Source organism: Pseudorca crassidens, chromosome 3, assembly GCF_039906515.1.
Source record: "Pseudorca crassidens isolate mPseCra1 chromosome 3, mPseCra1.hap1, whole genome shotgun sequence".
NCBI classification, from domain to species: Eukaryota; Metazoa; Chordata; class Mammalia; order Artiodactyla; family Delphinidae; genus Pseudorca; species Pseudorca crassidens.
The window spans coordinates 161,336,870-161,349,048 of record NC_090298.1 but is presented as its reverse complement, the minus strand read 5'-3'; the positions used below and the strand labels follow the sequence as shown (position 1 = coordinate 161,349,048).

The 12,179-nt window shown below is 54.9% G+C and overlaps 1 protein-coding gene across 2 annotated transcripts in view; it reads right to left on the bottom strand.

Annotated features, from left to right (window-relative positions):
• Window positions 1-281: 281 nt before the first annotated feature.
• UPF1 (UPF1 RNA helicase and ATPase) overlaps window positions 282-12,179 on the bottom strand; it is a 36,243-nt gene continuing 24,345 nt past the window's right edge. For both annotated transcript variants that reach the window (XM_067733302.1, XM_067733303.1), the window contains exons 15-24: window positions 11,744-11,957; window positions 8,365-8,482; window positions 7,803-7,959; window positions 7,431-7,573; window positions 6,117-6,291; window positions 5,474-5,555; window positions 3,763-3,924; window positions 3,411-3,628; window positions 2,944-3,066; window positions 282-2,127 (exon numbers count right to left, since the gene is read on the bottom strand). In XM_067733302.1, the coding sequence (XP_067589403.1) occupies window positions 2,947-3,066; window positions 3,411-3,628; window positions 3,763-3,924; window positions 5,474-5,555; window positions 6,117-6,291; window positions 7,431-7,573; window positions 7,803-7,959; window positions 8,365-8,482; window positions 11,744-11,957 (1,389 nt within the window). In that variant the 3' untranslated portion in view covers window positions 282-2,127; window positions 2,944-2,946. The remainder of the gene's footprint in view (window positions 2,128-2,943; window positions 3,067-3,410; window positions 3,629-3,762; window positions 3,925-5,473; window positions 5,556-6,116; window positions 6,292-7,430; window positions 7,574-7,802; window positions 7,960-8,364; window positions 8,483-11,743; window positions 11,958-12,179) is intronic.

The following is a 12,179-nucleotide window of genomic DNA, read 5'->3' as shown; positions in this document are numbered from 1 at the left end:
CGACCACCAGGATGGTGGGTGGAGGTCCTACAAGTGACGCCGCCGGCGCAGCCTTCCCAGAACCCATCTCTAGGGGGCCCAACGTCTAATGTACACGGGCCCCAGGAACTGACCCTGCGTAGGCCCAGATTCCCCAACTCCCGTCCCTGCTGCACAGGTTTGGCCCGTCTCAGCTTTGCCGTTGAGGTGGCTCCGAATCCCCCACCCCCAACCAGGCAGAACCCCAAACCAAGTGCTCTGCCACCCCCTGTAGTTATCCAGCCCCAGTGTGAATGCAGAGCTGTTTATTAAGATTTTATTGGTGACAAAAGAAGTTAAAACAAATTGACCGAAAATCAAAAAGTTACATTGCCTTGGTACAGATGCTTCTTGATTTGGGGGACTCATAGCAACTGTTGCTAAGGTGGAGAAAAAAGCAAACAGCACAAAGCAGAGGCAAAGCATTCCAAGGAACAGAACAGGGTGGGTGGGTGTGTCACCCATGGGGACAGTGCACAAGGGGTCATAGCAAAAACCTATCCAAACTCTATGCAGCTACCAAAAGAAGTGGGAACCGAAAGCACTACAGCAATGGTAATAAATAAGAGGCCTTGCCAGAAGGAAGGTGGCCTGTGTGTCCCCCGTCTCTCCCATGTACCAGCTGGAATCTGGAGGCTTTGGGATAAGGCACATGGGGAGGGGGATGCTGGGGGTCAGGGTCATCAGGGCCTGGATAGGCAGGGTTAGGGTTAGACAGTCCCCAACTAGGTCCCGCCAGGGAGGCTAATCCCTGTCACGGTGTGCGAAGAGCTGGGGGTGACTCCACCAGCAACAATAAATGCAAGTTGCAACCCAGACCCAGGCAGAGGCCCCTTGTACCACGTGATGTGACAACTCCTTCAAGCCCTTCGGCACAGAACCAACTTATTTCAGAAATGTATCCCCTTTCCCCGCCAAAGTTAAAATGACCCCACCTCATCAAAACTGTGCCCACAGGTAGAAGGGCTCCAAACTAGTCAGGTAGGGTGGGGGAACAAGAGGGGATGGGGCATTCAGTGAGCCTAACTGGCCACAGCGACGGTGGGAGCCTCCCTGGGAACGGGGACAGATCCTCCTGGCTAGTGCTTTCCACCAAATCCTCAGGAAGGACCCTGGGGAAGGAGCCACTGGCCAGGGAACTGCCACCTTCCTGCCCTCTGGCCTCACGGCCAGTCCTGCCCGAGGCCCCTCCTGCGGGGCCGAGTCCACGGCACACGGGAAGCGCTTTGCTTCTCGGAGTCCAGCAGAGACCACGGAGTCGCCTGCCCGGCCCGGGACCATGCTCCCTCACTGCCCTGACGTACAGGGAGAAGCTGCTGGAAGCTAAAACTGAAAAAAAAAAAAAAATCCTCCTCCCGTCACAGGTGTTGATCCTAATCTTGAGTTGTTTTGGCATGTTTAAACTTCGTTTCTGGAAGCTTCTCGCATCTCCCAGGTCCACCACTAAGATTTGAGAGACAAATTCAGGAAAGTATATTTTTCAGTACTCCTTTGAAAGAATCTTTAAAAAACAAACAGAAAAACACAAACCACCATATTTTCTTTAAATGAAAACCCTCCTAGAACACAGGCAGTTGTGAGCGCGGCGATATCAGAGCCAGCGTGGACAGAACCCACTCTGAGGGGCTCTCCCGGCACGGCCGCCACCGCAAGGAGCGTGCTCAGCACAGAAACGCGTAGTTTTTCCTGCTAAAACGTAGTCCCCTTTCAATAAAAGAGAAAAAGAAAGAAAAGAACAGAGGAAAGGGCTACTCTGAGATGAGGGTCTTCCTCCCTCCGCCCTGGTCGCAGACCCAGGTGTGGACGCAGCGGGCGAGCGCTGGGCTCCTCGGCGAGCGGGGCTGGCGGGGCTCGCTGGCGGGCGGTCCTCCGTGGCCGCCCCACCTCCCGCTCTCCCTTCTCCGTCTCCTCGCCGCCACGTGCCAGCAGTGGGCGCTCGCTCTGTCTCGGGCTCCTCTCTCCCTCGGGTACTCCTCTCCCTCTCCTGTTGCTCACAGTGGTGCTTCAGTTTTAGCAGTGGAAAACAGGTATCCATTTATTTTTATTTTTTATTACCCAGAATAAGATGCTGATGGACTAAGCCACGTAGCTTAGCTCTTCCGCTGCCACCTGTTGGGGAGGGAGGGAGGGCAAGAGGCTTCAGAGAAAGTGGGAGCTGGGGCAGCTCCCGGGCCTGGCCCAGAAGGCACGGACGGGGCTTTCTCCCCGACTCCACTTGGCACCTGCGTCCTCATGTGTTAAACATGACCTCAGAGGCCGGCCAGGTACCCAGACCAATGACTTCCCACCCGGAGAGAAGGCAGCCAAGAGTTAAGGCTGCTGAGCCTGTGTTGTTCAACAGCGGTACGCCCCTTCTCCCAGCATCACTGCATCCCATTTTCCCTGCACACCGTCAGGAAGGGGCAGAGGAGCAAGCCCCAGGCCTATGCTTGCCCTGCTCGGCCTCGTTACAGATGGAGAACCATGAGGCCCCTTCTCCCAGCATCACTGCATCCCACTTTCCGTGCACACAGTCAGGAAGGGGCAGAGGAGCAAGCCCCAGGCCTATGCTTGCCCTGCTCGGCCTTGTTACAGATGGAGAACCATGAGGCAGGACCCTCGCGGGCACCTAGAAGCACCCCGAGGCACCCGTGCACCTAGGAGCTGGGGCCCTCGCCACCCTCACGACCTGCCTCGTCAGGGCGAGGGGTACGTCCACTTCCTGGCTGCCCACCAGGAGCAGCTCTAAGATTCTCTCTGGAGAGGACCGTGGCACAGACGGTGTGCATGAAGTTCACATCCCCCAGACACTAAGAAGAGGTGCAGGGACCCAGAGTGACAGGTGACAGGATGCACTGGCCCCTCGAGGACTTGAGACTCCCATGTTTCCCAAATTTTCCTACAAGTCCAGATCCCAGCGAAGACCTCCTCCAGAGGCCAGCTTGCCTTCTAATACTGGGACAGCCCCGTCACTCCGCCGTGCTGGTATGCCCGCTCCCCCTGGTACGTGGAGTCTTGCGACAGCGCCACATCAATCTGTGACTTAAACTCATCTCCAAGGTAACTGTCCTGGAAGACAAGGTTGGAGAGATGAGCACCCAGTCGAAGGATGCGCACTCACCCTCCCAGGCTTGAGAACCTGCTCTGCGTCCAGCCCATCACCAGCCGCAGGGAATAATCTGGAAACCTATCCTCAAGCCTAAGTGGCAGGAAACCCACACTGGTTACTTCACCATTGGAGACACGCTACCCAGGACAGTATTGTGGATGGAATGTTCTAGACCTACAGTCCCCCTGCTAAGGTCTTTAGGGGTAAGTGTCACGGGGTCTGCATGTGTGAAGAGGGCTCCCTGGGCTGGTCTGACTTTTCTGTGGGTGTGAGACGTCTCAAGTTAAAGTGGCAGAGGGCTCACCTGGGACAGCTCAGGCTGGGAGAGGCCGGGCTGGCTCATCTGGGAGGGCTGGCTCATGGAGATGTAGCCCTGGGTCAGAGCGCCCTGTGAGAAGGGCTGTGACGCCACATCCTGGCTGGCCTGGCTATTGGGGAGATTCGTCTGGCTGGGCCCAGGAAGCCCAAAGCGGTTCTTCTGGCGTCCCCCACGACCAGTCTTGCCTTTTGGGGTGCCCCGGCCTGAAAGACAGCCATCCAGGGTTCCTTGAACGAGGTTTTGAGCCTCACAGACAAGCACTCCTGCTCAAAGCCTGGATGTGAACAAACTCCAAGGCCAAACTGCTTTTCCCCATGGGATGCCACTCAGTGCTCACCTGCGGCTGGCCCATTAGCTTGTCCAAAATACCCCGGTGGCGGCATGGGCGGCATGACCAGGTTGAAGGGGATGGGAATGTTCATGGCAGCCACGTGGCTGGGGCCAGCACTGATCATGCCAATCTGGTCATGGGTCTGGAAGTACATGTTCGAGGGCCGGCCTATAAGACACAAGGAGAATGGCAGGCATCACACTGCATCCAGATGAATCTGTTGCCTGCCCACAGCTGAAATGTCTGTTTGGTCCTGTCACTGCTTTGTCTGCCCCAGCGTTTCTTGGTGCGTCCCTAACGGCAAAGTCACCTGATGCAGAATCTCACAACTCAACCCCCTCCCCCTCCCTGCACCCAATAGCCTCCTTGAGGCTGGTGCCTGGGAAGGCACCTTTTCTCCCAGGGGATTCTGAGAATCACTGGCCCATGGGGATCTGAAAAACTGAAACCGCTATGCATTTCTAATTTCTTAAAAAAAAACCTTTTATGGCAAATGTTATATTCATATTACATGCTACCACTGCCACCCTGCCACCCCCCAATCAAAAGAAAAAGACCAAGCTTGACAGACCAGCAGATCTCACTGAAAGCAAAAGCCCCCAGGGCAACCTTGGGTGTAGCCAGACCCACGGTGGCATCAGGGATGAAGTATGGACCCAGGAAACCCCCAGCCACACAGGGACTCGTCAGATGTGGCGATAAGAGATCTGTTGTTCTTCAAGAACACAATCCCTGGGACTTCCCTGGTGGTGCAGTGGTTAAGACTCTGCGCTCCCAGTGCAGGGGGCCCAGGTTTGATCCCAGGTCAGGGAACTAGATCCCACATGCATGCTGCAACTAAGAGCTCGCGTGCTGCAACTAAGGAGCCCATGTGCTGTAACTAAGGAGTCCGCTTGCCGCAACCAAGACCCAGCGCAACCAAATATAAGTAAATAAATAAATAAATAAATATTTAAACAGACAAAAACAAACAAAAAAACACAATCCCTGTCTGAGCCCAGGGACAGGGAGAACACTGGGGCAGGGAAAGGGGCCTTGCCAATTTAATGTGGAAAAGGAGCAGCTGGGGTGCGCCTGCCCTCAGGGTGAGTGGCAAGCACATGAGAGGTTTAAGGCCAATGTGAAACTCGGGGAGGTGGCACAGAGTCATGGGTGAGGCAGTCACCCTCCATGCGGGCTGGTGCAGGGAAGGGTCCCAGGAGGCAGGGATCTGGGGGATGAATGGGAACCGTCTACAGACTGGCTCAGGCAAGAGTCGTCATCCCAGCAGCAGGATAAGGCTCAGCCTCAGTACATACGGAAGCCTCACACAGGAAAAGCGGGCATGCGCAACCCTGAGGTCTGACAGATGGAGCTGAAGCTTGGGGAAGTCGCGAAACCTGAAATGAGGCGGTGGGTGTGACACCCCCACTGAGAAGGCGAGCGAAGGGCAGGCAGGGTGGGGTGTGAGCACAGGGGCAAACTGGCTGAGCTGCGTGCAGTATTTGTTGAGAAACTGCTGTCCATTGAGCTGTATTATTTTAAAAACATCTGGTTTTTAGAAATGGCCAAAGACCAATTATTTGATTTCTGACAAGGGAAGCTGAGAAAACTCTGTCAAACAGGCTTCTGTGGACCAAGGCTTGGGAGGCCACTCCAGGAGTAACAGGGCTGGAAGCTGTGGGCGTGGGAACGGTCAACAACTGTGGGGCCGGTCCGGTCCCCTGCAGAGACTCACCCTGGCTGCTCCGGTCATAGACGGATCCTGGGATGATGGCCTCCCGGGCATCATACATGGCTGTTGTCATGAAGCGGGCTCCCTGCAAAGGGTTTAGATAAGTGAGGAATTTATCATGTTGACACAAGGAAGAACTTCCAAAGATCTGGTGGCCTGGGAGGTGGCCAGGCTGCACTGAGGACTACCCCGAGGCTTGCCGGCTTTGGGCCTTGTGTGCTTTGGGCCTTGCCTGCCCCTCCTCACCTGACCTGGTCTTTGTTGCCAAACATTTCCGTCTCTGGGCTTCAGCTCAAGCAGCATCCACTCCCTAGGCCCCCAGAGCACCTTGGGTTTGCCAAGTTCCCTAACTGCTTGGGTCTGACTCCTAGGTGCCACCTGTGACGTAGCATCCCATGAAGTCCAAGGCCAGAAAGGCCTCAGAACAGCAGGGAGACCTGGCGTGGGGGGGCTCTGTGGGGACAGACCGGCATGCATGGCTCCTGTTCACACACTGACACTCTCGGCGCACCCTCAGCTCACACTAGTCACGTGTCACACCTGCCATCGCTCACTGCCACGTGCCTGGAACACTGGCTTGGGGAGGACGGGGTTCCCAGCAGTCTCCTCCCCGCCTCCCCGCCCCCTGCCCGCGGCCGGCCCTCACCGGGTTGATGGTGTTGACCAGCTTCCTGGGCTTGCTGAACTGCATGAGGCTCTCCCGCAGGTTGTTCAGCGGCCCCTCCACCAGCACCTTCTGCTCCTTGTAGTAGTTCAGCAGGTGGTTCCAGAGCGGCTGCTTGGACAGGGCCTTTGGGTTGCCCACAATAATGACCCCATATCTGCGAGACGTGGGCACAAAGAGTGCCGTGCTTAGGGCTGCACAGAGCAGAGCACTACGCAGATTGGTCCAAGGCAAGAGCAAACGAACTCGAAACCCAAGTCCAGAGTAAAAGGTGCCCAGGCAGCTCTCCTGGCACCCCGCCCACCAGGCACCCCTCCTCTTGCCACACAGGAGCCTTGGGTGCCACCCTCGACCTCCCTAACCAGACGCCTGCCCTGCCTGTGCCAGTGCCCGCCGTGAATGCTGGGGACGGGTGGGTAACTGCGAGCTGAGGTGACTTTCACTGGAGCCCACCCTGTAGCTGCCGAGCCTACACCTGGGTTTATTTGAGGGCAGATTTCTGTGGAGCCCAGATGTCAAAACACCTCTGTGGGCCGATGAGCTCAGAGTGAGTCTCCTTGTTTGCAACCACGAGTCAGCCTCCTGGGCACTATGTCATAAGTGGCCCAGGCAGGCTCCACAGCAGCTTCGGGACCCCTTATGGGCCGGGCATGTAACTCGAGGCCCAAGCTGAGCTGCTAATGGATGCTCACACCCATCAGGCTGTGCTGGGACCACCCCCGCCCCTGCCAAAGCTGGCCACAAAACAAATGGGGTAACAAACGAAAACCAAGGTGCCCTCAGTGGGGAAGGGACCAACATGCGAACGTGAGCCCTGCTTGGGGCTGGTACGATGGTGGCTGTTGTCTGGTGTCACGTGGGGGTAACACGGGGTCCACCTTGCCCTCTGGGTCCCTCACCATTTCAGAAAAGTTTTATTCCAGAACTGAACAAGGCAAATAGGACTAAAACATTAGACTCATGGATTAAACAACTTGACAAGGACACTCCGTTGTTGGGATGGAATTTCCTTCGAGACTGAGGCCACAGAAAGCCACCAGGACACAGAAACAAAGACAACTCATGAGTGAGACGTTCTTTCCGAATTGCTGCTGGGAGCCCTCTGACCACTAGCACTGGCAAAGCCCCTCTATCATGCCCTGTGCCCCAGCCCAGGGTGCAGCTGGGGTATGAGAATTAATAGGAAAAGAACCAGGCACTGAGCAGCCTCTTGGGCCAACCCCTCCCAGCACCTCAGAAGGACTCCTATGCAAGAGAAGCCACCAGCAAGGCCCAACAGGACTCAGTCCTCCATACCGTGCTCTGGTCAAGGCCACATTAAGTCTCCTGGGGTCGTTTAAAAATCCAATGCCTTGGTGCTCATTCGCCCGCACACAGGAAAGGATGATGAAGTCCTTCTCGCGGCCCTGGAACGCATCCACGCTGGCGATCTCCACCTCCTGCAGGGGCAACGGTCACGGTCAGCCAATAGGCTTCCTTCAAGGACCCTTCAGCCTGGTGTGCTCAGCCTGGTGTTAAGATGCACCATCAAATCCCAGCGATGAGCCTGGGACCTGAAGCCTGCAGAGCCCCTAGGTGCTGGCCACCGGCTCACTGCGCCTCTGTTACAAGGCGGTCAAAGGTCAGTGCCTGGGGTAGGAGCCAGCAGACCGGACTGGGCGCGCGCACCTGGTAGAGCTTGGTGTGCAGGGAGCCACTGAACTGCATGTACTGCACCAGGTAGGAGCGCTGGCCCTCATAGGGCGTGATGATACCGATCTGGTCTGGCTTGGCACCCGCCTTCAGCAGCTTCGTGGTGATCTTCTCCACATTTGCAGCCTCCGTCCTAAGAAAATCAGGCTTTCACTTCCCAGGCTCCACCTGTGGGCTCCTGAGACCGCCCCCCCACCAAGGCTGGAGGCTGTGGGAAGCTCAGGGGCAGTTCCGCCTCCAGCACGACCCTGGGAAGGCCCTGCCCAGTGCGGCCACAGCTGGGCTGCCCATCCTTTACCAAGGGAGTCATGAGGGATAGAAAGGCTCACGCGTGGGCTTATGAAGGATCTGCTCAACATAAAAACATACGCTGAAAAGATGAGATTGGAGTAGGCTGTTGGTTTAAGTGTCTGAACAGAATAAGGATGAGGGAGACAAGGAAAAGTTTCACCACCACATTAAACAAAACCACAGGTTAGCAGTCACTGGACAAGCCGTCACTGAAGCTAGGAGACGCCACAGATGAATCACTGCTTACCTGTTTAGGTAGGAGGTGCCTGAGCTGGCAATCTCCTCTTGGCCCTGGGTCACGTAGAAGAACATCGGTTTATCCGGTTGGGGCCACTGGAAGTCAAACCCCTTCTTCACACGATCCGCTGTCATCGTAGAGGAGAAAAAAAGAGAATATCCTATCAGAGAAGAAAGTGTAGGCAGTCTGGACTGAGCTAAGGTGGAGAGCTGAGTGGAGGCCATGCCATCCTGGGCAGGCACACGGTGGGGCAGGAAACCGCAGGCTCCAGGCAAAAGACCCAGGTCTGCGGGCCCGGGCCAGGCCACCGAGTACCGAAACTCCCAGGAACACCTGGCACCGTGTCTGGGATGAAGCCGGCTCACTGGCTGAAAAGATCTCACTGGTTAGTGCAGTCTGTTTAAGAAACCTGTGTCTGGGGGCTTCCCTGGTGGCGCAGTGGTTGAGAGTACGCCTGCCGATGCAGGGGACGCGGGTTCGTGCCCCGGTCCGGGAGGCTCCCACGTGCCGCGGAGCGGCTGGGCCTGTGAGCCATGGCCGCTGAGCCTGCACGTCCGGAGCCTGTGCTCCGCAACGGGAGAGGCCACAACAGTGAGAGGCCCGCGTACTGCAAAAAAAAAAAAAAAGAAACCTGTGTCTGCCTCAGGGTAACGAAGATATTCTATTTCCTTCCAGAAGCTTTATGATGTACCTTAAGGGACTCATATGCCCCTACAACTGGCTTTTAAGAACGACACTGTTGGGACTTCCCTGGTAGTCCAGCGGTTAAGACTCTGCACTTCCACAACGCAGAGGGTGCAGGTTTGATCCCTGGTTGGGGAACTAAGATCCCAAATGACACGTGGTGTGGTTAAAAAAAAAAAAAAAGAATGACACTGTTGAGCTGACCCCATCTTGTCACACACCAGGGCCTGTGGACACATGGGTCTGCCTCTGGACTCTATCCTGGGCACTGTGCCCAGTGTCTCTGCGACTGCAGCTTTACTGTTAACTCCTGACATCTCCTAGTATGAGTTGCCACCTTCATCAGGCTCTTCATGTTCGTCTTGGGTGCCTGGTCCTTACAATTTAAAAAAATCAGCTTGTCCTGTCACATACCCCACCCACACCTTTGGGAATTCTGACTGGAGTTGTACCTGATCAACAGATTAGTGTAAGAAAACTGGTATTTTTGCATGAAAATAGCCTAACACTGATGAAGGAAGCTTGTCCCATGAGAACACGTCGTATGATCCCTTTTATGTCAAGCTGAAAATGAGGCAAAGCCTCAACCTTTCAAGCGAGGGCAGTGGCTGGCAAGCTTGGTGACCTGCTCACTGCTGGCAAACGCTTAACCACCTGCTGGGGGTAAGGCGAGGGCTAATCTACAGTGCTGGCCAATTTCTGTGGTGTAAACACTCCCGCCACCACTGATGTCAGGCTATCCTGAGTCCGTGGGTCTGGGCAGGCACCCGCACTGCCCTGGACAGGGGTCACTTCAAGGCTGCAAGGAGCTGGTCAGGTTGTGCTTTTAGATGCAGGTGCTAGTTACACAGGTGTGTTCACTTAGTGAAAACTCACTAAGCTGAACACTTAGGATCTGGGCACTTTTTTACACTTCAGTAGAGAGTTTAAAAAAATATACTCATGGGCACTGATGGTTCAGCAGTGAACCACCACCACCAACCCCTGCCCTACGGAGCTGACGCCGTGGAGGTAGGTGGAGCAAGGTGGGCAAGGGTGTGAATCACGGTTAAGCGGTGGCTTTCCCAACAAGTGTCAACCGCGTCAGAGAATCACAAACAAGCTCCTCATGGCCTGGCCTTTTCTAGCCCCACCACCCAACAGACCAGCAGCATTCTAAGTGTCAAGACTGCATTGCACAGCAGCCATGGGGCGCCGGCCAGGCACGCACACTTTCGGCCTCAGTCTCCTCACCTATAACGTGGGCTAAACAGGCCGACGTGGTGGGCTGCTGGCATTAATGAGACACTAACTGGTTCTTGAATGAATGCTGGTCTCAGAACCCCTTTACACTCTGAAAAGTTGAGTTCAAACAGCTATTGTTTTTATGGATTACATCTACTGATATTTATTGTATTTTAAAACCCAGAAATCTAAAATATTTTAAAATTCATTTAAAGATAAACATATTAACTTACAAATATTTTTTTATGAAAAATAACTGTATTTTCCACTAAAATATATATTTAGTGAATTTTCGCAACTCACTTCACTATCTGGCTTATTCTACTCCTGTTCCCAGTCTCCCATGAGCCCTTGCAGCATGTGAGGATGGTCACAGATGCACGTGGTTGGAAAAGGGAAGCGTGTTTTATGACCTTTCCTACTACTGTGGAATTCTGCCCAATTCTACAGGAAAGCTGGACGGGAGGTCACTCTGCAGGTCAGTGACGATGGCCTTTCTACTCTGCCCTGCACCTGCATGGCCTTTGACCCCCCAGTGACTTGGGAGCACCCTTGCTGGCCACTGGAATGGCAAGTGCCTGCTCACCCCGTCAAGCAGAGCTTCCAAAGGCTGATGCACCTGACATCTGTCACCACCAAAGATCTCATCAGAAAATCCATGCAGCATTGGGAAGACTTGATCAGCTTATGCTAGGGGACATGGGTTTTCCAAAATTCTAATTTTGGTGTGAATTCTCAGATTTTATCACTGGTGATGAATATTCTCAGTTATTTTCCTTGAAGCCACAGGCTCACTTTGGTCACTTTTGGGAAAACGCCTGCTAAATACCCCAGTCTGTATAACCAGTGTGTGAGTCCTTCCTTCAAGCACCTCACACCCCTGCCAAGTTTCTTAGGAGAACGTCCTCTCCCATCACACATAGAATCACAAGAACATGCACTCAGGGATTAGTAAACTGAGTACTCTTTGCTTGTGCACCCAGGCTGGTGCCTGCCACAGGTGCGTGGTGTTGACGACACACAGCAGCCTGGTCGCACCACTGACTCATGCTGAGGCTTCTGCACCATTAGCGTAAGTGTCAGCACAGCCAAAAGGCACACGATGTCCCAGTGTTACTACAGAAGTAGTCTGGCCTTGGTCGTGCAGAGGTCTTTGAGACCCCCATGGCCCGGACTTTGAGAACCACCGATAGAGGAAGGAGCGGGACAGGCAGTCAGCTCTGCCACCCCCTCTTGTGTGTGTTGTGTGTGATGCGCCAATGGTGGAAATGCTCACATAGTGACTCTGAATTTTACGAGGACACAGGCTCCCCCTTGCCCACACCCCGAGAATGTCCCAGAGTGCACTTTCTGTCCCACTGACCACTGCATCTCTCTGAGGCGTCCCCTACCCACTAGCAGTCACCACGTAAGGCCACTTAAGAAGGAAGTGACAGGAGGTATTGTCTCCCCAGGCCCCCCACTCTGGGCCGAGTATTACCTGCAGTGACACCATTCTGAAGAGAGCCCTCATAGAAGATGTTGGATGGGAAGGCACTGAGCGCAGGATGCATCCGATACTGGACCTGCAGACGGATGGGACGGATGCCCAGCACCACCAGGCGCTCAAAGAGCGACTGGGACAGCCCGGCCTTGGCCGCCTTCTTGCACATCACCACGGGGCCCAGCTGGCAGTGGTCGCCCACGAGGATCAGCTGTGGTGAAAGGCCCACACAGGTAAGAAGCTCAAGCATGGAACAGCCTAGACGTCCACTCAGGGGACTAAGAGGGCCAGGGTCCATACAACCACCCGGCTATGTGAATTCAAGTGGCAAGATATGGCCTGGGGGTGGGAAAACTGCCCACCACATACATGGAACACGCAAACTTGCACTCAGAACCCACACAAAGGCACTCTGTGCCAAGTCCACCCTTCG